The sequence below is a fragment of the Staurois parvus genome, unplaced genomic scaffold (genome assembly GCF_062004578.1).
Source record: "Staurois parvus isolate SC_StPar_1 unplaced genomic scaffold, SC_StPar_1.0 ptg000170l, whole genome shotgun sequence".
Classification (NCBI taxonomy): domain Eukaryota; kingdom Metazoa; phylum Chordata; class Amphibia; order Anura; family Ranidae; genus Staurois; species Staurois parvus.
The window spans coordinates 4,578,149-4,601,771 of NW_028317966.1; the positions used below are offsets into that span (position 1 = coordinate 4,578,149).

The window sequence follows — 23,623 nt, forward strand, 5'->3', positions numbered from 1 at the left end:
AGGATGCAAACACATAAATTAATTTAAATACAGTAGACAAATGCAGAGACAACCAGTTTGCTGCCTTGAAAACCAGAAGCCAGATGTAACACTCAGGGTGCACAAACAGCTATAACAGGAAAGGGAGGTTCCCACCCCAAAATGGTGTACATCTACACAAATCACCTGGCGAATCAAAATGGGCAATAGTAGTAGCGGAGGCCGCCATGCTTTCCTTTGGACCGTCCGTGAGCACAAAGAATCGGACCTCTGAAAGGCAGCCAGCACAAAGAAGGTACAGTTGAAGAGCACTAACCACCTCCTCAGGGTGCAAGAGCCGAGAACGGATGGAGGGAAGGAAGGACGGACAGACAACGTCCTCAGTTATCCTAATACAAAATCCATAGGGAGTCTAACAGGACAAAGCTGCCAATAGCGACAAGGAAAGCAATTTTCTGAGAAAGCGGAAGCAAGGGAATATCCCAAATGCTCTCAAAAAGAGGCTTTTGAAGAACCGACAGCACTAAGTTCAAGTCCCACGGAGGTAACGGAGAACGCACAGGGTGCGGCCCAGTGATGAACCCCCTGGATAAAAGGTGTGAACCAAGGAATACATGGCCAAGTGCCACTGAAAGAAAACAACCAGAACAGAGACCTGACCCTCAAACAGTACTCTAGACAAGCTTCTGATCAACGCCATGTTGCAGGAAGGAAACACCAAAGCCACTGTGAAGGAGCGGGGATGGAACCCCAACGGCTTCCCACCTAACGAGATAGACTTTCTAGGTGAGATTATAATCTTCCGGGGAGGTAGAATCATGAGCTTTTAACAGTCAGATTCACTGAATGTCTTATCCTTATCCCTATCCTTCAGAACCTGGCCCTCAAATAGCCAAGCCATTAAAGCCAGCGAATAAAGCAAGCTGAAAGACTGGCCCCTAGGGCTGATGGTCTTCCTGAAGAGGCAGCCACCAGGTAGCATCTGTCACCAAGTTGCTGTACGATGCATGACAAAGCTAGACCAGGGCCAACACAATGACCGGGATTCCTTCAGTTTCAACCTTGTGCCGCAGACAAAGAATCAACCTGATGGGTAGAAAAGCATAGATGAGACAGAACTGATCCCACAACTCTACCAGCGCATCCGTCACGTTTGCCAGGGGATCCAACGTTCTGGCCACAAACATTGGAACTTTACGGTTAGGAAGGACACCAGAAGATACAGGTCGAGTCCCTCGGCAAAGGCAGAGCTGATTTAACACCTCCAGGTGCAGGGACCACTCCCTCTGCCTGCCAGTAGCAGTCTTAGTTGTCAACACTGGTTCAGATAATCTGCCTGTCAGTAATCTACATCTGGAATGTGTACAGCAGAAAGAATTTTAACACATTGCTCCAAACCTATTAGAATAAGAGACTCCTTCAGCACCACTACTAAATGACCTGCACTGCCCTGATGATTGGCAGAAGCCACTGCAAGGGCACTGCCCGATTGGATTCTGATTGGGAGCAGACCCTAAGGAAATCTGTTCAGTGGACCAGGTCCAACCTGATTGTTTGAGGCTCCTGGACATTGATCGCTAGTCAAGCTTCCTCCAACCCAACTGATTGGTATCCGTCGTGACTACAGTCCAGCAATAGGAACAAAAGACGACAACCACCAGTGGAAAGAGGCCCTCGTCAACCACTTCAGAGGAATCCGATTGTCCGAGGAAGCAGCAGACCTGTTCTATGTGGATAGGATTCCCTTCTGCAACTCCGGTATGGAACTAGGTATACGGAACCACTCGAAGGTAGCCACCACTAGACCTAAAACCTGCGTACCAAATGCAGGGAGGGCCACTAGTAAGACAAGAGCCGCTGGATCAGTCACCAGTGCTTCTGGAGCTTGTATGATGAGAGGACCACCGTGGCCTGCTCTGAATCAAGAATCAGCCCCAGATACTCACAGTGCTTGGATGGGGTCAACACAGACATCCTGAGGTTCAGGATCCCAGCGAAGTCCTGTAGGGAATGCTTGGAGATCTTCATACTGTCCATCAGGGACAAATGAGTTTCCTCATGTAGAGGCCAGTTAAACAGGTAACGGATTGCCGTAATCCCTCTGTCTCAGCAAGGCAAGATTGGGACCAAGTTCCTGGTAAGTACCACCGGGTAAGAACGCACATCCCTGAGCAAAATGTAGGAAACAATGCTGCCCCTCCCAGATGGTAATGTGCAGGGAAGCGCCCTAGAAATATATGGCAGCTAGACAATCTCCCAGTGGAGAGAGGCCATACCTGAGTGAACAAAGGCCATGTGGCACTCTGACAGCCGCATGCAGTCATGCAAAGCCTTAAGAAACCAGATCAGTGTCCTTCCCGAGGACTGAACAGCTTGGAAACAAATTCTGTCCAGCAGGAACGAGAGGAATACTAGTTCACAACCATAGGGAACGACTCTGTGGACCCACTTCTTAGAGAAGAGGGTGGTCCACAGGCTTGAGAGCGGCAAAAGGGACCCCTCACTCTACAAATGTGAAGCGGTAAACATGCATGCCAATGAGGCCACATAACTGGAGGGCTTCCTGGACCAGGAATACTTAACACCACTCATGGGAGTCTTGAAGGGTTTGGAGCCCTTAGCCGGAGACCCAGGGGCAAAAAAATCCGTTAAGCAGACCTGGACATATGATGGGGTCCCAGTCTCTCCATGGCCCAAGAGAGGAAGGAACTTTTGCTACCCATAAAGGTTCCTATGAATGTTGCCCTGTGCAATGAAAAACAGGCGGCCACCCCGGCCCGATTAGAAGTCTGGGTAATCCACCACCACTCCAGCCAAAAGGAACCCCAACAAAGCACCACAGCTGCAAAATCAAGTTTGGAGAGGCAAGGAACTGCATCAGACATGTCACAAACATGCATCAATCACTAAACCATATTGGTCCGGAGTGCTCCATTGGCTTGAGGAACCTGACTAGTAGTCAAGACTTTGCGCAAGACCAAATCGCAGGAGGGCAGTGTCTGTGCCCAAAAGATTGCTATAGCCGGGATGGGAATCTGCAACCTGCAGCTCAACCCATGCCGCCAACAGGCTCAACTGGTAACGGCCCTGCGGCAGTCCCTCAGCAACTGTGTTCAGCGACTTCAGCACACAAGCCCAACATCATGCAACTGCATAACTCCCCTCCCAAGCGGACACACCGGGACTGGCCCTGGTCAGGAGGTGAAGAAGGGACAGTGCCAACAATAAACGTGGCAGGATGATTGTTCGCAGAACACTGCCCATCGAGTCCTGCCCCTCACTTCATGGCGCCAGCCCCAGGCATCTCAGCCTCCGGCTCAGGACAGAGCGTGGGTGGATATGACTTAAGAGACAGGGCAGATGCCCATGGACAAAATGGTGGGGCACCGCTACCTGACCATATGAGTTACAAAGCCCTGGGCGAGATTTAGGGAGGGCCCAACCGCGTGGTGCAGAAACCCACAGGCGAAGTATCACAATCCAGGCTAGGAAAGGGAGGGTGCCCCAAAACGCATCCTGCCTGCAGCAGTCGATAGTGCCAATGCCAACAGGTGTCTCCCCGGCATGCATTTAAGCAAAACTGACTTAGGGCAAGAGAAAGGGGCACACAGACACCAATGCCCTGGCTGACCCCTCTGGTCGAGGCAAGGGAGTCGCACGATATACAAGGGTAGAGGTGACACTGCGGTCCTAGAGAAAAACCCCACCTTATTACAACCCAACCACAACAGCAGGGAAGGGGAGCACAGGCCTGTATGAGAGGAGAGCAGCCCACCAGACCGACAACCCCAAGGAGTAACCGCACCCCTCGCTGTGTCCAGGGAAGGAAGAGGGGGAGCATTTACATAGCAATCCTTTGGAGCGTGGGAGAAAGGCTCCCATGAGAGATCCACATCTCCACCGAAGTGTGGTGGCTGTCAGCCAGGGTAACGCTGCGACACAGACTATAGGAGCTCGGTCATGTGTGTCACAGCGAGACGTTGAACTCGCTGACCACCCCAGTCCAGGATGGGTAATGGTCGTGGACTGTGCACAGACCTAGCAGTCTGCACACTCGCCAGTCAGACTGGGGTGACCTACTCCTGCACGTGGGGCTATAAAACACTATTTGGTCATGAATAAAGAGAGGCTGTGCTTGTCAAGGAACGCAAGAGAAAAAGCACTTTCTTATGCCAATCCGCACACGCAACAAATACCTGAATAGAACATGGTAGGAAATGGCTATAAAACAGCAGTAAATAGCTTTGAAGAGTACATTATTTGACAGGTAAGGTCAGCTCCCCAAAAAATAAATAAATAATAATAAGGCTAGCTCCATCTTTAGGAACACATTACAAGTTACAGCCGTATCCATGTAATTTGGTGAAAGTCTCCTTCAGTGACAGCATGCAGGGACACGCAGTCAGTATAATTTTTTTTTAAATTATCCATTTGAGGGCTTCTTTGCCAACAAAACCACAACATTAATTCACAGAAACCTGTAAATGAATGGACAACAAGTTCCATCTGCCACCATGACAGAGGTATAGTTCTTAGTGAAAGGGAGGTAATTGCCGCACTAGTATTCCATTGACACTTACTCCAGCTCAGTAACAAAGTACATACCTTGGAGGAAGAGTCTGCAGGAGCCTTTCATTGCACACATGACCCACTAATTATGATTGCAACGCTTTGAAGGCATTTATGGGGGGGGGGGGGGGGGGGAGATAAAATAATAAATGCACATTTTTTGTTTGTCCAAATATGCTTTTTTTTTCTAAAATGTGGTCTTGTCCTTTAAACTCTGAGGAATCGAGGAATCAAAAGAGGTTCAACTGCTTGTTTAGATCTAGTGCGCCACAAGTTTTATACTTCTGCTACTATGGGCGTCTACATGCTGCAAGATCAGTCTTCACAGCTTCTTCTCCCCTGCACTCCATGGATCATAAAGACGGATGCAGGGACCATACTGTAGCAGTGCATCAGACACGACGACTTGGGAGGGACAGTCTACTGCCAGGGGAGAGCTGTTTGCTTGGGAACCGGAGGAACAGGGAATTTTTAGATAGTTACATTGGTCCAGTTTGGACTAAGAGTAAGCATTGCATTTGCCATGCCTTTTGAATCTCCCTGGTAGCTGAAAATCACTGTAGTAGGCACCAGTTCTACAGTGATTGCCACTAGCTTTCGGGTCCTGTGCTGAACACTTGCTTGCTGCAGAAGAATGCCCAGTTAGCATGAGCACCATTCAGAGAACACTTTGCATTTTCCTATTTGGAGGAGGTGGAAATTGTGATATTACTACCCCTCTATTTCATCGTTTTGTAAGAAATGCAAACTGTTCCCTGAGTTTTGCTGTGCCTAGCAAGTAACCTCCTGTGTTCACAATGCAGCAGGGCAGTCGCTCGGTACAGGACCCAGAGGTTAGATGAAGATTCATAATGATCCCACAGCTGTGGCACATATTTACATTGCAATTGTAAAATTTCCACACCTGTAATTTATCTTTAAAAGTGCTTTTACCATTCATGGACTCAACAAGCAGAGGAGGCCCACACTTCAAGGGAGGGCTTTCACTTTCATGTTGGGCTTTAACATGATCTCTTCAACTGAGATTTGGCAATTAAACTACCTCCATCATATCAACCAGTGATTCAAAAAATTGCAAGCTCCTAGAGGTAATCAAATTCACTAAAGAACATGGTCTTTGACAAAGAACCCTAGATTTTCCTTCTGTTCATTCACGTGGGCAGATAAAACTTGCATCTCCAAAGACCATTCCTCACAAGCCCTAAAAACATGTGGACCCCTATAAATAATTAACCAAAGTAGGGAGAAGGGCTAGAAATAGGTTAAATACCTGTGATGGTTTTCTTCGGGGAGCTGTGCAGTCGTTTACCATCCTCTATGACCTTGTTAGCATTTTTTTCTTTTAGTCCATGCAAAGTGCTATCAAAAGAAAACCTGCAAGACACTGTGGTTTCAGCAGAAATGGCATGGTCTGTCTTACTGTTTTCTTCAAATAAAGGGGCAGAGTTTTCAGAAACAGAAACCCCCAAACGATCTAGAGACTGCTGACTTGCACTCTTGGGCTGCGAAATATTTTTCGATGATACTGGCTTTGACTCGTCATCACTATCAAATCCAAATGGATCCTCTGTAAGGTCATCATCATCGATTTTAGGCTTTTTATGAGTATCTGTGACATCTTGTTTGTGATTCTGCCTCTTCTGACCTACTTTGGCCACAAATGTGGTCTCACCCCACTTTGTACTTAGAGTGGTTCGTTTATTGGAGAAAACTTCATCAAATTTGGAGCTTCCATTTCCACCTTTGCGGCTGTAAGTTTTCCCAAATCTGGACGTCATGTTGAAGCCTGTTTCATATTCTCTGCAGGGACATAAAACAATGGATCTATTACTAAACACATCATTGTCCAAAAACAGTTTGAATGATCACGTTATTTGAACCACAAAGTGGGATTTGTTTTTTAGGCTGGGGAAGTCATTTAAGTATTTATTCTATCATGTTGCAATAATCTTTTTGCCACTTTGGATCTTTTCCACATTACCATTATTTGTTTAATGTTTCTGTATACCTGGTTTGGGAGAGCTACATTTACACACGTTTTGTGATTTTCAGTAGCACTTGGGGAAATTTTTATTAGGTATATATGACCTGTAATATAAACCTAGACAAAAGCACACTTAACATGTCAACTTTTAGAGGACTTTAATTCCTTACATTATTAACTGCACCAAGAACTTCACAGGGCAACCTACTTGGTGCCACACAGCCTCTTAAAAATAGTCACGGTCAAGTCCTGTTCTCCCCTTTTAACATGAACTCCATTCATTCCAACAGAAAGTGTGCACTCTGGAGGAGCTTGATGTTCCTGTTAGAACAAATGGAGATTGTGGCTCAATGCATGAGAGAAGACCACAAAGTCAAGATCTTGGAGGACCATAGAATGATAATGTGCTACTAGTCAGAGGGTCATGGAGAGTATTGGAGCCTTCTACGGCTAAACCCACTTAAATCTCTAGGCATATAAAAAAAAATAATAATAATAATAATAATAATGTATATTCATTTTTAAGTACACCTAATGTTTTAATACACCCAAAGTTGTCCTAAGATGGGCCTCCTGAATCCCCCTGCACTGAAGTACCTAAGGCGGCCATACATGATGCAATTTTCAATGGTTGCAGGAAAGAAAAATTGCAAAATTCCCCTATCAACAAAGTGCTGATGGGGAAATTCCTCCTGCAGAGGCATCGTCTTCTCCTGGCAGGTGGGGTTGAACCTTATAATAGCCGCTAGCAATAAATCGGGTACAGTCTGATCAAACATGGTTCGAATCTCAGCCGGTCCCTGCTGAACCAGCCGAGATTAGAACAATCTGTGGCTGGCTTTAGACTGGGTAAGAAAAGGCCATTACTAGCAGCCAATCTGGCATGACTGATCTCCTGTGCCAACAAGAAACATGCCATCAGGAGGAGAGCAGAATGAGGAGTTTATGAGCCTATTGCTGCTCCCTTAAGCTAATCAAACACTAGTGCATTTTCCTTCACAAAAATTTAAAGTGTCCTAATTGTTAGTAGGGTCCTACTGGCATTTGTTTTCTACTGCAGTGATAAGAAAATTTACAGAAGCAGGGTGAAACATTTTACTAAAACTGTGAATGCGATTTTTGTTCCGGAAAGTCCATTCACTCTAAAACTGAATCTCAAAGCAAACTTTTTTTTTTAACCAGTTTCCATGATTTGAGCAATGCTGCTGCTGCCAAGGATGTCCAGGACCTTACTGTGTAAACTGGCAGGGATGTAAGGACACTTCCTTGCTTTTCTATGAGGTCAGAGCTCACTGTACGGTGTTCTATGGAGGAGCAGCACTACCCACTCTCTCCCAGGACAAAACTAGACACATGTGGGGGGTGCATTGTAATTCACAGAGTTAGCTTGGTACAATGTAACTGGTAAGAGTGCAGAAAAGGATGAAATCAACTGTAGCAATAATCAACAGGTATGTTTTTGGAATTATATTTTTTTTTAAGTGTTTTTTAATGTAATATATTTAACAAAACTAAAAAAGGGAGCAAGTAAGAGAATTTCATTATTTGGTAAACTGTAAAAGCATGCTCTGGCAAGCAATTGTTCATCAGCACCTCCAGATCATCAGTCAGGAAAGAACAGAGCTATGGCTAAGTTTACATGTTGTGACAGTGGAAAGTCATGCATTGTTTCTCTCTGTAGAGCTGAGAACACAATTCATCACTTCCCCTAGTAAAAGAAAATCACCAAGCACATAACTAGGAACACACTTAACCTTTCGATCACCCTAGATGTTAACCCCTTCCCACCCAGTGTCATTAGTACAGTGTAATTTCATATTTCCAGCACTGATCAATGTATTCGTGTCACTGGTTCCCAAAAAGTGTCAGTGTAAAAATGTCTGCTGGAATATTGCAGTGCCACTATAAGTCGCTGATCGCCGCCATTACTAGTATAAATAAAAAAAACATTCCAGTATATGCACCAGAGTTTGTAGGTGCTATAACCTTTGCACAAACTAATCAACATACACTTAGGGTAGTTCACACTAGATACAGTTCAGTGCGCTTTTTTTCCCTGCATCAAAAATGCATGCACAGCGTTTCCATGTATTCCAATGGTCCTAGTTCACACTAGTGCAGTCAGTTCAAGTCAGTTTCTGGTGTAGAAGAAAAAAAAAAAAAAAAAATAGAACATGCTGCATTTTTTCTGCACAGAACCATACTGGAACATAGCAAACTGGAACAAAACTGCACTGGAACTGTGTGGTGTGAACTGTTAGCGAAAATGTATCCGGAATGCATCCGGAGTGTTTTTGTAGTATGGACTGGCCATTATTTAGATTTTTCTTTTTTCACCAAAAATATGTAGCAGAATACAGTTTTGTCTAAATTTATGAAGAGATGTTTAAAAAATATTAATGGATAGGTTTTATAAAAGAAAATAAAAAAACTTGTTTAAAAAAATTACCACTGTTTATAACACAATGTAAATGATTAAATACCACCAACAGAAAGCTCTATTTGTGGGGGGGAGGAAAAAAAAAAAAAAAAAAAAAAAAAAAAAAAAAAAAAAAAAAAAAGGGGGACAAAAATTAATTTGGGTACATCATAGCATGACTGCATAACTGTCAGTTAAATTATCGCATATTGCAAAAAAATGGCCTGATCAGGAAGGGGAGATAAATCTTCTGGAGGTAAGTGGTTAATGCAGGAATTGCATGAAGGTTAAAAAAAACAAAACAAAACAAAACAAAACATAAAAGAAAAAAAGCACACAACAACGTTTCAGCTTTAGAACCACTTTAACTACTTCGTCCAGAGGGCAGGCACCCCAAGACAGAAAGTGTGTTACTTACAAGATTACCAGGTGAAAAAGGAGAATCTTAAAAAAAAAAAACAAAAAAAAACAACACACTAATGCAGCCACTCCATCGATTTTCAAAACAGCAATATATTACATTTTAGTTTTTGGGATTAATAGCTTTTTAAGTACTGATCTCACACTCTCCTGATGGGTCATCCATAATGCAAAACAAGAAAACGGTAGAATAAAGACATTTTGGTGATTCAGCACTTTTTTGCATTTTAATCCTGAATAACCGTGCCTTTTCTTTGACAACAGGGTTCATTTTTGTCCTTACACTTGTAACATATTACATGAAAGCATGGGCTGGCTCAAACTACACCATAAACATACTATGCACATTCATCCAGCTAGATACTGTTGCTACTCATTTCACTTGGAAGACCTTCAAGCTTAATTTTAGCAGTACATAGTAGAGAAGTTACATAAATGTACAAACTGTACATAGTGGCATCTTTCCATAGGAGTTAATGTGAATAATATTAGGCTGATCAGTGAAATGAAAAAAGAAGAAAAAAAAAAAAAAAAAACAACAAACACCACAGAAGGCTCAGATATGTGCATTAGCACAATATTCAAGATAGAAAATACAGTTAGGTCCATATATATTTGGACACAGGCACAATTTTAGATTTTTTCTCAGGTATTTACCAAAACATTCAAGTTATAGTTATATAATGGAAACAAGCTCAAAGTGCACGCTCTCAGGTTTAATTTGAGGGTATGCACATCCAAATTGGAGGAAGGGTTTAGGAATTACAGGTCTTAAGGAGTAGCCATCCCCCCTTTTTCAAGGGACCAAAAGTAAATTGGACAATTGAATATAATCATAAAACGTTCATTTTTAATATTTTGCTGAGAATCCTTTACTGGCAATGACTGCCTGAAGTCTGGAACCCATGGACATTACCAAAGACTGGGTTTCCTCCTTTCTGATGCTTTGCCAGGCTCTAACTGCAGCTGTCTTCAGTTGTTCTTTGTTTGTGGGTCTTTCTGCCTTTAGTTTTGCCTACAACAAGTAAAAAGCATGCTCAATTGGGTTGAGATCAGGTGACTGACTCGGCCATTGCAGAATATTCCACTGTTCCCTTAAAAGCTCATGGGTTGCTTTTGCAGTGTGTTTTAGATCATTGTCCATCTGTACTGTGAAGCGCCGTCCAATCAACTTTGCTGCACTTGGCTGAATCTGGGCTGACACTATATCTCTAAACACTGCAGAATTCACCCAGCTGCTTCTGTCTTCTGAAACATCAATAAACACCAATGACCCAGTGCCACTGGAAGCCATGCATGTCCATGCCATCACACTGCCTCCACCATGTTTTACAGATGACGTTGTGTGCTTTGGATCATGAGTTGTTCCATGCCTTCTCCACAATTTTTTCCTCCCGTCATTCTGGTAAAGATTAATCTTAGTTTCTGTCCAAAGAATGCTTTTCCAAAACTGGTCTGGCTTTTTTTAGATGTTTTTTGACAAAGTCTAATCTGGCTTTTCTATTCTTCAGGCTTATGGCTCAGGCTTCTATTCTTGCACCTTGTGGTAAACCCGCTGTATTTGCTCTAGTGAAGTCTTCTCTTGATTGTAGACTTTGACAATGATATGCCCACCTCCTGGAGAGTGTCCTTCACTTGTCTGGATGTTGTGAATGGGTTTTTCTTTACCATAGAGAAGATCCTGAGATTATCCACCACTGTTGTCGTCGGTGGACATCCATACCTTATGTTGCTGAGCTCACTAGTGCATTCTTCTTTCCTCATAATGTACCAGACTGTTGATGTGTCCACTCCTAATGTTGCTGCTATCTCTCTGATAGATTGGTTTCGTTTTTGAAGCCTTACAATGGCCTATTTTACTTGCATGGACAGCTCCTTTGAACGCATGATGTAGGTTCACAGCAATAGATTCCAAATGCAAATACCGCACTTAGAATAAACTCCAGACCTTTTACCTGCTTAATTGATGAAGAAATAATGGAGCAGCCCACACCTGGCCATGAAACAGCTTTTGATTCAACTGTCCAATTACTTTGTCCCTTGAAAAAGGGGGATGGCTATTCTTACAAGCTGTAATTCCTAAACCCTTCCTCCAATTTGGATGTACATACCATTAAACCAGACTGTGCACTTTCAGCCCATATCCATTATACAACTATATCTTGAATATGTTTTGATAAATACCTGAAAAAAAAAAAAAAAAAAAAAAATTGTATCTGTCTCCAAATAAATATGGACATAACAGTACCTACCTTCTCTCTATCTAAATTAGTGCTTTAAAACCTGAAGCTGTATCTCCAGCTTTTAACAGTGGTAGTGCAATCACTACAGAGTTAAATAGGTTTTCATTTTGTTAGCCTTTTTTTATGTAAATAACAAACATGTCATGCTCTGCGTAATGGTTTCTTCTCACGTCCCCCAGCCAGAGCACCTAGCTCATTCCCCCTGCAGAATGCTCCCATAGCCAATGGCTCCCGCTGCTGCCTCTGCCCAATGAGGAGAGAGCACGTCGAGAGAGACGCTGCTCAAGTGCACATCGCTCCATCGAGATTGGGCTCAGTTAAGCAGAAAACATTAAAAAGGGAAAAAAAAAACACTTTCAGGCTTTAGAAATACTTTAAAGCAGTCCTTATGCTTTGTCCATTCAGTGTATGGAGGAGCATGTGGGAGTGTTTGGCCCCATGTAAGCTATACCAGCTAACATAGGGCCCAACAAAACTATATTCTATATTCATCTAGCCAGATGGTGGCCTGCAAAACCCCTCGTCCCTCCAGGTGGACGCCATATGGTGTCCTTTCAGCCATGCGCAGTTTGCATGCCCGCAGAGCGGCGTGATCTGTCACCAGTCATGTACCTCGGACATGGCCGATGACAGATCTGAGTACCGGCCCCGTTGTTGGTACCATGTGACCTGCTATGAACAATCACAGCAGGTCACATGACAGTTGAATACAATGGATGGCTTCCTTTCATGCCATCCATTGTATACTAGTGTGTCTAGCTGTGAATGGTCACAGCGATCACATGCACAAGCTGGGCCAATCACAGCCCAGGTGTGTCATGTGATTAGCTGTGGAAAAATCACAGTAGAGCTTGCCTTGGCTAATCTGCAGGTGACCTCGATGTCAACTGTCACTATGCGGGATACGGTGCTGCCAAGGTATGTAAATTGGCTCTTGGTGTTGGGCTTTCGAAGCTGGCTGATGCATCACTTTGGTCTTATTTGTGTTGATGAGGAGGAATGTGTCCACACTGGCTTGCATTTCCTGCCCTGATCCAGCATTCAGGGCACAGTCATCAGCAAAAAGGAGGTCTCGTAGCACAGTCTCCTTTACCTTGGTGACAGTCTGGAGTCTTCACAGGTTGAACAGTTTCCCATCGGTCCTGTATCTCAGGCTGACTCCCAAGGAATTGTTCTCGAAGGAATCTGACAGCATGGCTGAAAACATTATGCTGAGCAGGGTCTGTGCTAGCACGCAACCTTGCTTAATGCCGCTCTTAACGGGAAAGGCCTCTGAAACTTCTCCATCGTTCAAAACACAAGCCATCATGCCGTCAAGGAACTGACGTACCATTGGGATGAATCTGTCAGGCTATCCAAACTTCGACATGATGCGCCACAGACCTTTGCGGCTGAGAGTGTCAAAAGCCTTGGCGAGATCCGTGAAGGTGGTGTACAAGTGAGTAAAGTTTCAGCAAACAGGCCGCTGCAAAAGGTAATTACGAAAAGTCCAAGGGATTACTAGGGAATGAGTGACTTAAATCTTAAATTAGGTGAGAATTGTGCATGTGGGAGAGGGCACCTGTAAAAAAAATACATACATACTTCCAAAAACGATGGAGGGGGAAGAGAAGCACGATAGTGGAGGTCCACTTTAATATTACAGTTTACAAATAGAGTCCTACTTAGAGTGCTTTTTAAATGCTAGACACCAAGCATCACAATATTTTAATATTACAGGTGGTTATCAGGTGCTAGTTACTAAAGGGGAAGGAAAAAAAACAAAACACTGACAAACAGCCTGATAAAAAAGGATGCAGTGCTAAAATAATACAAGTGAGATATGTGCAAGTGCCAGCAGACGTAGAGGTGAAAATAACGTGAATCGTCCAAATATGACGTATAAATAGTGAGAACAATATTCAATAGACTGCAGTCATGTGACTATGGTGGTGAATATGAAGTCCACTAAAGTGATAATCCGATCCGTAAATTCTGTGACTTCAGTGATTACAGAATGGTAATGTGAATGCACTAACCAGTAGCGCAATCTTTTTGCACATTTGTGTAAAAGGTGTATCCCATCATGGTCATCTGGATGTGGATAGAACCAAGGCAATTATCTGGCACACGTCAGCATACAAGTTGATTACGCACACTCTCCAAGGACATCTCCTCACATGTACATGACCGATGGCCAGGGACCCACAAAACATGTACTGGTATCCACCCTGAAAGGCTGTCCTCCTCTCACAGAGGTGACGTCACCAACGTTACGACAAACAGCCTATTTATGACAAGAGACTTCTCCCTGTCTGCCAACACCGAAAGGTACCCTTATCATAGAAAGCCACCATTTTTCTTTACTCTCCATTGTGTGGCACTAACTTTTGGTCAAGTTCACACTGGCATTGAAAACAGGAGTTTGAGAGGCGTTTCAAACACTCTTCAAACGCATATGCAAATGATACAATGGACAGCACGCAGTGCTCTTCACATTACCAAAACATAAAGAGTTAACGTCACTTTGCTTCAAAATCGAAGCCTCATGTCGAGTCTGGAGGAGTTTCAAGCCTTTCAATGCCTCCCATTTAAATCTATGGTGACTTTCCACAAACGCACTGGCAGGCGTTTGCAGCGCCTTAATTACATTACAGTTTACTATAGGCATTTGTAGTTAGGTTTTAACTCTTGTAAAACACATCAAAACCGCGAATAGAGCAATTAGGGAACGTTTTTATTGCTTATAAAAACGCCAGTCTAGCGCCCATACTAACACTATAGGAGAGTTTGTTAAGAGTTAGAAATTTAGTCAAGTGTGAACAAGCCCTTCGTGACACACTTCATTTCCATGCATCTCTCTGGAAGACCGGGAAACTACGCATCCCAATGTGCATATGGATATTCAATTCCTGCTTGGGTGGAGAACCTGTAATTCTGTCTTCTGTCACTACTTGCAATACCTGCCACTGCTGTCATCCAGCAGCATTTAGGACTGGGTTTGAGAAGGTATTGTAGATCAAGAAATGCAATTACAACCAACCTCTAATGACACACTAAAGCTGCATTTGAGAAAAAAAAAAAAAGTAAATTTTGAAAAATGTCTGTGTCCCATTGCAGAGATTTCCTCCACTTCCTGTCCTGCAGCCAAAACAGTAAGTGAGAGGAAATTCCTCCAAATTTAGGGACTATGGAATGCCACCAGAACTGTCCCCATTGGAAGATTTTGCCATTACTGTTCTGGTGGCAACCCAAATTTTTCTAACCAGGGTATATACAGCAATAAACCTGACAAGCGTTTTAATTATTCTCCACTCTATCCAAAACATAAAAGTTTTTCCTTCAGTGATGCTTTAAAATTTACATGCTTGCTAAATCCCAGACTAGCAGAACTTGTAATGCCTACATGCCGGCTCTGAATCTCCCACAGTGTCCCGATGTCGAAAGTATGGGGGAGACTGAGCGTTGAACAGTAGACGGAGCAGGCCTGAGAACACAACAGGTAGGATGTTCTCATTAAATTAGATTACCGCCCACTGTTCCTTCTATGCTGGATGAGATGACCTCAAGCAAAACAGCCTCTATAACTGCACAGGGCTGGTGAAGGAACCAGTCACCCTGATGAATAGAGAGAAGGCTCTAGTGTCTGGTCCACTACACAGGAATATAGAGCTAATGAGCCTCTGAGCAGTGACTTTTTCCACTGATCTGAAGGGCTAGCCAAAACAAACTATTTTCAATACAGGACGGTGTGGTGTGGTGTGCTGTAATATACAGTAGTAGCATTAGCTCCATACAGGACAGTGTGTGTACTGTTATATACTGTAGTAGCATTAGCTCCATACAGGACAGTGTGTGTACTGTAATATACAGTAGTAGCATTAGCTCCATACAGGACAGTGTGTGTACTGTAATATACAGTAGTAGCATTAGCTCCATACAGGACGATGTGTGTACTGTAATATACTGTAGTAGCATTAGCTCCATACAGGACGATGTGGTGTGCTGTATTATACAGTAGTAGCATTAGCTCCATACAGGACGATGTGTGTACTGTAATATACTGTAGTAGCATTAGCTCCATACAGGACGGTGTGGTGTGCTGTATTATACAGTAGTAGCATTAGCTCCATACAGGACGGTGTGGTGTGCTGTAATATACTGTAGTAGCATTAGCTCCATACAGGACGATGTGTGTACTGTAATATACTGTAGTAGCATTAGCTCCATACAGGACGATGTGTGTGCTGTAATATACAGTAGTAGCATTAGCTCCATACAGGACAGTGTGGTGTGCTGTATTATACAGTAGTAGCATTAGCTCCATACAGGACAATGTGTGTACTGTAATATACAGTAGTAGCATTAGCTCCATACAGGACGGTGTGGTGTGCTGTATTATACAGTAGTAGCCTTAGCTCCATACAGGACGATGTGTGTACTGTAATATACTGTAGTAACATTAGCTCCATACAGGACGGTGTGGTGTGCTGTATTATACAGTAGTAGCATTAGCTCCATACAGGACGATGTGTGTTCGGTAATATACAGTAGTAGCATTAGCTCCATACAGGACGATGTGGTGTGCTGTAATATACAGTAGTAGCATTAGCTCCATACAGGACAGTGTGGTGTGCTGTATTATACAGTAGTAGCATTAGCTCCATACAGGACAATGTGTGTACTGTAATATACAGTAGTAGCATTAGCTCCATACAGGACGGTGTGGTGTGCTGTATTATACAGTAGTAGCATTAGCTCCATACAGGACGATGTGTGTACTGTAATATACAGTAGTAGCATTAGCTCCATACAGGACAGTGTGTGTACTGTAATATACAGTAGTAGCATTAGCTCCATACAGGACAGTGTGTGTACTGTAATATACAGTAGTAGCATTAGCTCCATACAGGACGATGTGTGTACTGTAATATACTGTAGTAGCATTAGCTCCATACAGGACGATGTGGTGTGCTGTATTATACAGTAGTAGCATTAGCTCCATACAGGACGATGTGTGTACTGTAATATACTGTAGTAGCATTAGCTCCATACAGGACGGTGTGGTGTGCTGTATTATACAGTAGTAGCATTAGCTCCATACAGGACGGTGTGGTGTGCTGTAATATACTGTAGTAGCATTAGCTCCATACAGGACGATGTGTGTACTGTAATATACTGTAGTAGCATTAGCTCCATACAGGACGATGTGTGTGCTGTAATATACAGTAGTAGCATTAGCTCCATACAGGACAGTGTGGTGTGCTGTATTATACAGTAGTAGCATTAGCTCCATACAGGACAATGTGTGTACTGTAATATACTGTAGTAGCATTAGCTCCATACAGGACGGTGTGGTGTGCTGTATTATACAGTAGTAGCATTAGCTCCATACAGGACGATGTGTGTACTGTAATATACAGTAGTAGCATTAGCTCCATACAGGACGGTGTGGTGTGCTGTATTATACAGTAGTAGCCTTAGCTCCATACAGGACGATGTGTGTACTGTAATATACTGTAGTAACATTAGCTCCATACAGGACGGTGTGGTGTGCTGTATTATACAGTAGTAGCATTAGCTCCATACAGGACGATGTGTGTTCGGTAATATACAGTAGTAGCATTAGCTCCATACAGGACGATGTGGTGTGCTGTAATATACAGTAGTAGCATTAGCTCCATACAGGACAGTGTGGTGTGCTGTATTATACAGTAGTAGCATTAGCTCCATACAGGACAATGTGTGTACTGTAATATACAGTAGTAGCATTAGCTCCATACAGGACGGTGTGGTGTGCTGTATTATACAGTAGTAGCATTAGCTCCATACAGGACGATGTGTGTACTGTAATATACAGTAGTAGCATTAGCTCCATACAGGACGATGTGTGTTCTGTAATATACAGTAGTAGCATTAGCTCCATACAGGACGATGTGTGTACTGTAATATACAGTAGTAGCATTAGCTCCATACAGGACGGTGTGGTGTAATATACAGTAGTAGCATTAGCTCCATACAGGACGGTGTGGTGTGCTGTAATATACATTAGTAGCATTAGCTCCATACAGGACAGTGTGGTGTGCTGTAATATACAGTAGTAGCATTAGCTCCATACAGGACGGTGTGGTGTGCTGTAATATACAGTAGTAGCATTAGCTCCATACAGGACGGTGTGGTGTGCTGTAATATACAGTAGTAGCATTAGCTCCATACAGGACGATGTGTGTGCTGTAATATACAGTAGTAGCATTAGCTCCATACAGGACGATGTGTGTGCTGTAATATACAGTAGTAGCATTAGCTCCATACAGGACGGTGTGGTGTGCTGTAATATACTGTAGTAGCATTGGCTCCATACAGGACGATGTGGTGTGCTGTAATATACAGTAGTAGCATTAGCTCCGTACAGGACAATGTTGTGTTCTGTAATATACTGTAGTAGCATTAGCTCCATACAGGACGGTGTGGTGTGCTGTAATATACAGTAGTAGCATTAGCTCCATACAGGACGATGTGTGTGCTGTAATATACAGTAGTAGCATTAGCTCCATACAGGACGTTGTGGTGTGCTGTAATATACAGTAGTAGCATTAGCTCCATACAGGACGGTGTGGTGTGCTGTAATATACAGTAGTAGCATTAGCTCCATACAGGACGGTGTGGTGTGCTGTAATATACAGTAGTAGCATTAGCTCCATACAGGACGATGTGTGTTCGGTAATATACTGTAGTAGCATTAGCTCCATACAGGACGATGTGTGTACTGTAATATACTGTAGTAGCATTAGCTCCATACAGGACAATGTGTGTACTGTTCTATACAATAGTAGCAGTCACATACAGAAAGCGGCGCCATGTCTGGTAACAGTGCAGGCAACTTCCAATCTGTTGCTGGAATTAAAGGATAAATTCACCTTTTGGACAAAAATAATAAATGCACATTCTTTTGCAGGTAAAAGTATCAGTAGATCGCTGATGCCATGCAGGTCTCCGGCCGATATGTCAGCAGATCTGCTTGGGATGTACGGCCAAGCAGATATTCTGACAGGACGATTCAATGAACTACCACAGAGCTCCACAGCGCCGTGGTAGTTCATTGAAACCTACAAGCACACAGCCGCTAAGGCTGTCAGGACTTGAAGTCCATGAATGAATGACGCGGCAATGTGGGCGGAGCCACACATGGCCGTGCGGTTTTCAAATTTGACAGATATGGGGGAGAATTTTCCCCGTACTATTATCTGTCAGAGGGAAGGGGAGCTGTGGGCGTGGCTGCAGCTATTGGAACATGTTACATGTTCCACCCTAAAAACGGGTAGAACATGTAACATGTTCCCAATGGTGAACTTATCCTTTAAAGAGGGTCACGCTGAGCACTTCTGTGCCATTTAAGAGAAACTTATTTTTTATTAATGAATACAAGGGTTTCTCGTATTGGCAATCAGCCTGACCCTCTTAATTCCAGCAGCAGATGTGAAGTCGCCCGTATTACTGCTGAAAACAGTGCCGCTTACTGCGTGTAGCCAAAGCTACTACAATATAATACAGCACACACATTGGACACATTTTGTAATAATAATAATAGTCAATTTGGGTCATCTTGCCCCAAACATACTAAAGTGATATTAAAGCTGGAATTCTACTTTAAACAATGTAAAATGCAAGGAAGACATTACACGATGACCAACTGTGTAACCCATATGGCAGCATCATCACATTAAAGTTTCTAATGTGTATACAATTTAAATTAAAAAAAAAAATATGGTATAGTGTAATGCTACGGAAAACAAATCCTTTATATACAGATATTAAAATCAAAAACATCTGTTTACACAAACAGCAAAAATAAAAAAACAAATGTTAAACTTCTAACAAAGCTGTGTCAAAATGTACCAAAACAGTGCCCCTACCTAATGCTAAGCTTGTCCAGTACACCAAGATTCTGGCTTGTCAATACAGAAATATTTACCAATAATGAGATAACAAGCAGACTCACCTAAAAAAACAAATAAAAAAAATAAAAATAAAAAAAAAACACTGAACCTAGCTGGATGGCACAGAGTTTTATGCTAAATCCCTGTGTCAAACTAAGGTTATAAGTTTCCCCCCGTAAAAGACTATTTACACCATTTTTTGTTTGCCCCCCCATCATTTCAGTGCTGCTGGGCACATCCAGCTTCCCAATAATAACAGTGGACCATGCCTGGTCAATGTGCGTTAGCACAGGCAACTGAAGCCTCCAACAGAGGTGTAGGTGACTGGCTGAAAAAACAAACATAATTGGGAGACAGTTGTCACCAAATAGCTAGAAGTGCCCAAGCAAGAACCGTACCTACAGGATTTCCAGGTATTACAATGAAAGCTGAAGATCTACAAATTATTGAAAACATTTTCTGTAAAGATATACTAATGGTTATTTGATATTATAGTGGTTGGGTTTAAACCTGGTCTATCTAGTGAAGACTTTTCTTTGTAGTCAAGGATATTAAAAAGCAGGGCTCCTCCAGATGTTGCTAGGGGTCTCTTGAGCAATTTCTGCTTCTCAGATAAGTTCCCACTGACACTATTGATCATTTTAGCTATCTGTAAGGGGTCATTTTTCCCAGTGACCACGAGTGTGACGAGCATTCTTCTCACTGACCATCACAGGAACACATTAGGTGTTGTAGATATAGTACTTTTTTGCCTGGGCTGCCTGAAACAAGAAAGATATTTCAAGGGTTCCTCTTCTGAAATGGTTGAGAAAGGCTGTTATACAGTCTGCATGGAGGAAGTCCATCCTCACTATTTGTCCTTATCACCAAACAGAAGGTGTGGGAAAATCAAATTCAATGGGACACCAGTAGCAGTGTCAAGTGTCTAGGGGCTCATGCACTTGACTGAACTCCACACAAAACAGTGCATTTCTGCAGCAGGTATGGTTTCAGATCTGCAGCAGGTATGGTTTCAGATCTGCGGCAAACAAGAAGCCTGTATGAATCAATGCCAGTCTGTCACCATCCCCATGTAATCCCATGTAGAGTAATTACCTGGTTAGAGATAGATGTATACTTATAACAGCAGACAATGTTGAGTGAAGGGGTGCACATCCAACCACAGGCAATGCTCTGTATACAATTACAAATGGACAGTATCAGCCTGGCATTGCTTTGTGGTACCCACCACAGTAAACACAATGACAGGGGTAGTGTATAGCCCTTCCGTCATGTGCATCAGCCCTAAAGCCTAGTTTACACTTACAATGGGCAACTAAAATAGGTGGTTGAGCAACAGCTTTACCACTCTCCTTAAAAGGAGGTCCATTCTCCCAGTCAAAAAAATTAAAAGTCAGCAGGCTACAAATCCTGTAGCTGCTGACTTATTAGGACAATTACATGTCCAGGGATCAAGCAATGTCCTCAACCAAGCGGATTCTTCAATCAGCTTCAAGTTCCTGGCACTGGCATCTTAAATAAGGGAAACCGGCAATAAAGCCTTGCGGATTCACCGCCGCACTGTACTTTGTGAATGGTCTCGCTGCACTTAGTGAAAGGTCTCGCAGTCGTCTGGGACCTATAACGTGTCCCAGAAGGCTGCGGAGGAAGGAGGGATGCCCAATTTCTGCAGAGATTGCTGAGGTCATCTGACCAGAAGTGGGAGCGGGTACCTATCAAAGCCTGGTACCCATTCCCCTCCGCCCTCCCAAAAAGTGCTAATTGGGAGGATGCAAACAAGTGCAACTTCCCCTTTTGGGTGAAGTTTTGTTTTACGTTTCAAAGGCAGCCAGACAGAGTTGAACACCTGACGCAGCCTGTCAGGTTCATAGTGCAGTACCACCACCAAACCTCACCCATTTAAGTGAATGCAGCCCTATTAAAAAGTAGTGGATTCTTTCCTAGATACACAGAATATAACTGGATCAGGGGCAGACTGACAACTCACGGGGCCCCCGGGCAATAGGTGATCACGGGGCCCGTGTCCCTGGCCAAACTCAAAAAAGCCTATGAAAAAGGTACCAGGGACATCTCATGGGGCCCCCTACTGACCTACTTTATTGATTGCCTCTCAGGGGATCAGGAAGGAATTTTTTCCCCTGCAGAAGCAAATTGAATCATGCTTTGCTGGTTTTTTTGCCTTCCTCTGGATCAACTGTGTGTATAGGATAACGTTTTTTTTTTTATGGTTGAACTGGATGGACTTTTGTCTTTTTTGAGCCAGACTGTCACCTCTGGCAAAATTGCCTCCTGGCCCCTGTTGAACACCCTCTAAAAAGTGATCTGCAGTCTTCAGAAAGTGACAAATGTAAACAAGTCCTAGGAGAGTATTTACACTTCAAAAAAAATTACTTCTCCCTTCCTGATGTGTACCTTAAAAAGGAACTGAGGGGAAATTTCTCAAACAAAAAACTGACAGCAACAAATCCTGACAAGAGGGTTAAAGTAGTATAGCAAACCTTCTCTTCTGGGCCACAGGAGAGCATGCACTTTTGCACTCCTGTGACCCAGAATCAGCTGACAGTGGGCTAAAGCCAGCTGTTGGCTGATATCACAGAGCTGCTCCAGGCTCTAAGAAGATCCCAACCATATTGTCAGGACCTTCCCTGACAGCTGGCTCTCAGAGCATGACTGAGGGACAAAGCCGGAAGCTCCTGCCCCCTCCACAGCCCGGTGCTCCCGTGAGCACTGGAGGGGCAGAGTGGAGAGTGGAGAGCGGTGACTGACAGTCAATGCTCTCAACTCCAGAAAGACCAAGAACTGAGCAATCGGCCGTCACGGAATCACTCAGTTTTCCATCTTAGAGGCAACTTCAGATTTTTTAATCACCTCATACATCTTTCCCTCTCCCATAATCTATAGAAAACCTTTTATATACACTGGAAGATGATTGCTGTTAGCCATCTTTTTCCTTTTCTGGCTGAGATATCCATAATGTAGGATGCCCATACCATACAATCTTCTTTCATACAAAGGATGAGCTATGAGGACACATGTAAACAATCCGGCCTGTATAAAAAGAGCAAGCCTTACATGACAGAGCTGTCAGCAGATCGGTAGGAGGATGGTATAATCAGATTGTACAGCCTATGGCTGATTCCAGATTACATAATCTGATTGTACAATCTGCCTCACCTCTACAATCAGCCATGTACTGGCAGAGCCTGTCTGATCGGACACTACCTCCATGTTGTGTGTGGATGTCTCATCAGTGCGGTACAATCAGATTGGAAGGTGTGGCCAGCGATCAGATGGACAGTGTGTGCCCAGGTGATGGGTGTCTAGTTGCTGACTTGTGTAGGCCTGATGAGTGCAGAGTGAGAAGTTTCAGGCACAGGACAGGCCGGCCTCCCGTACATTACTCTCCAGTAGAGGAGGGCAGACATTGCTGGGCCTCCGGAAAGTTTACAGCTCCCCCCTCCACCCATAACTCAGCTGAGAGAAACTTCCCCGAAGTCCGGCCTGCCATGGCGCACAGCCGGGACCCCCCCTGACCACAAGTCCCCCCTCCTCCATACCTCACACGGTCTAATCCCCCGGGGCTCCTCCGCTCCACCGGTGCCCGCCGTCACGAGCAGCCCAGGCCGGAGATTCCGGAGGAGGGAGACGGCAGAGGAAATATCCGGCTGTTTTTATTTAAACAGGGCCCGGGAACATCCCTCCGCCATATGCCCCCCTTCCGTCACTACGCTCACACAGCGCCCGGCCGGCCAATCAGCGGGCGGCTTACTCAGCCATTAGCCAGCGGGCCATACTGCGCAGGCGCTGCTGAGGGCGGGGAGCCGCCAATGACGCACTACGGTGCGCGAAGAGATCAGGGCGGCTAGTGCGCACACACGGAAGACGCGGAGCATGTTGGGAGTGATAGTCTTCTGTTACTACCGCCTCTGCAATAGGACTTCCTGTGTGCGGCCCATTAAAGGGCGGAGCATCTGTGCTCCTGTACAGGCAGCAGAGAGAGAGCGAGAGTAACATGGTGGTACACCTCAAACCTCATTTGCGTGTCATCAGCCGATGTATACTTCACAAAGAGAGCCTGTCATCCATCCATGTA

The 23,623-nt window shown here is 43.9% G+C and overlaps 1 protein-coding gene across 2 annotated transcripts in view; it reads right to left on the bottom strand.

The window, feature by feature from the left end:
- The window catches only part of WAPL (WAPL cohesin release factor), a 140,768-nt gene extending 117,491 nt beyond the window's left edge, over positions 1-23,277 (bottom strand). For both annotated transcript variants that reach the window (XM_089676484.1, XM_089676483.1), the window contains exons 1-2: positions 23,088-23,277; positions 5,819-6,348 (exon numbers count right to left, since the gene is read on the bottom strand). In XM_089676484.1, the coding sequence (XP_089532610.1) occupies positions 5,819-6,326 (508 nt within the window). In that variant the 5' untranslated portion in view covers positions 6,327-6,348; positions 23,088-23,277. The remainder of the gene's footprint in view (positions 1-5,818; positions 6,349-23,087) is intronic.
- Positions 23,278-23,623: the final 346 nt, after the last annotated feature.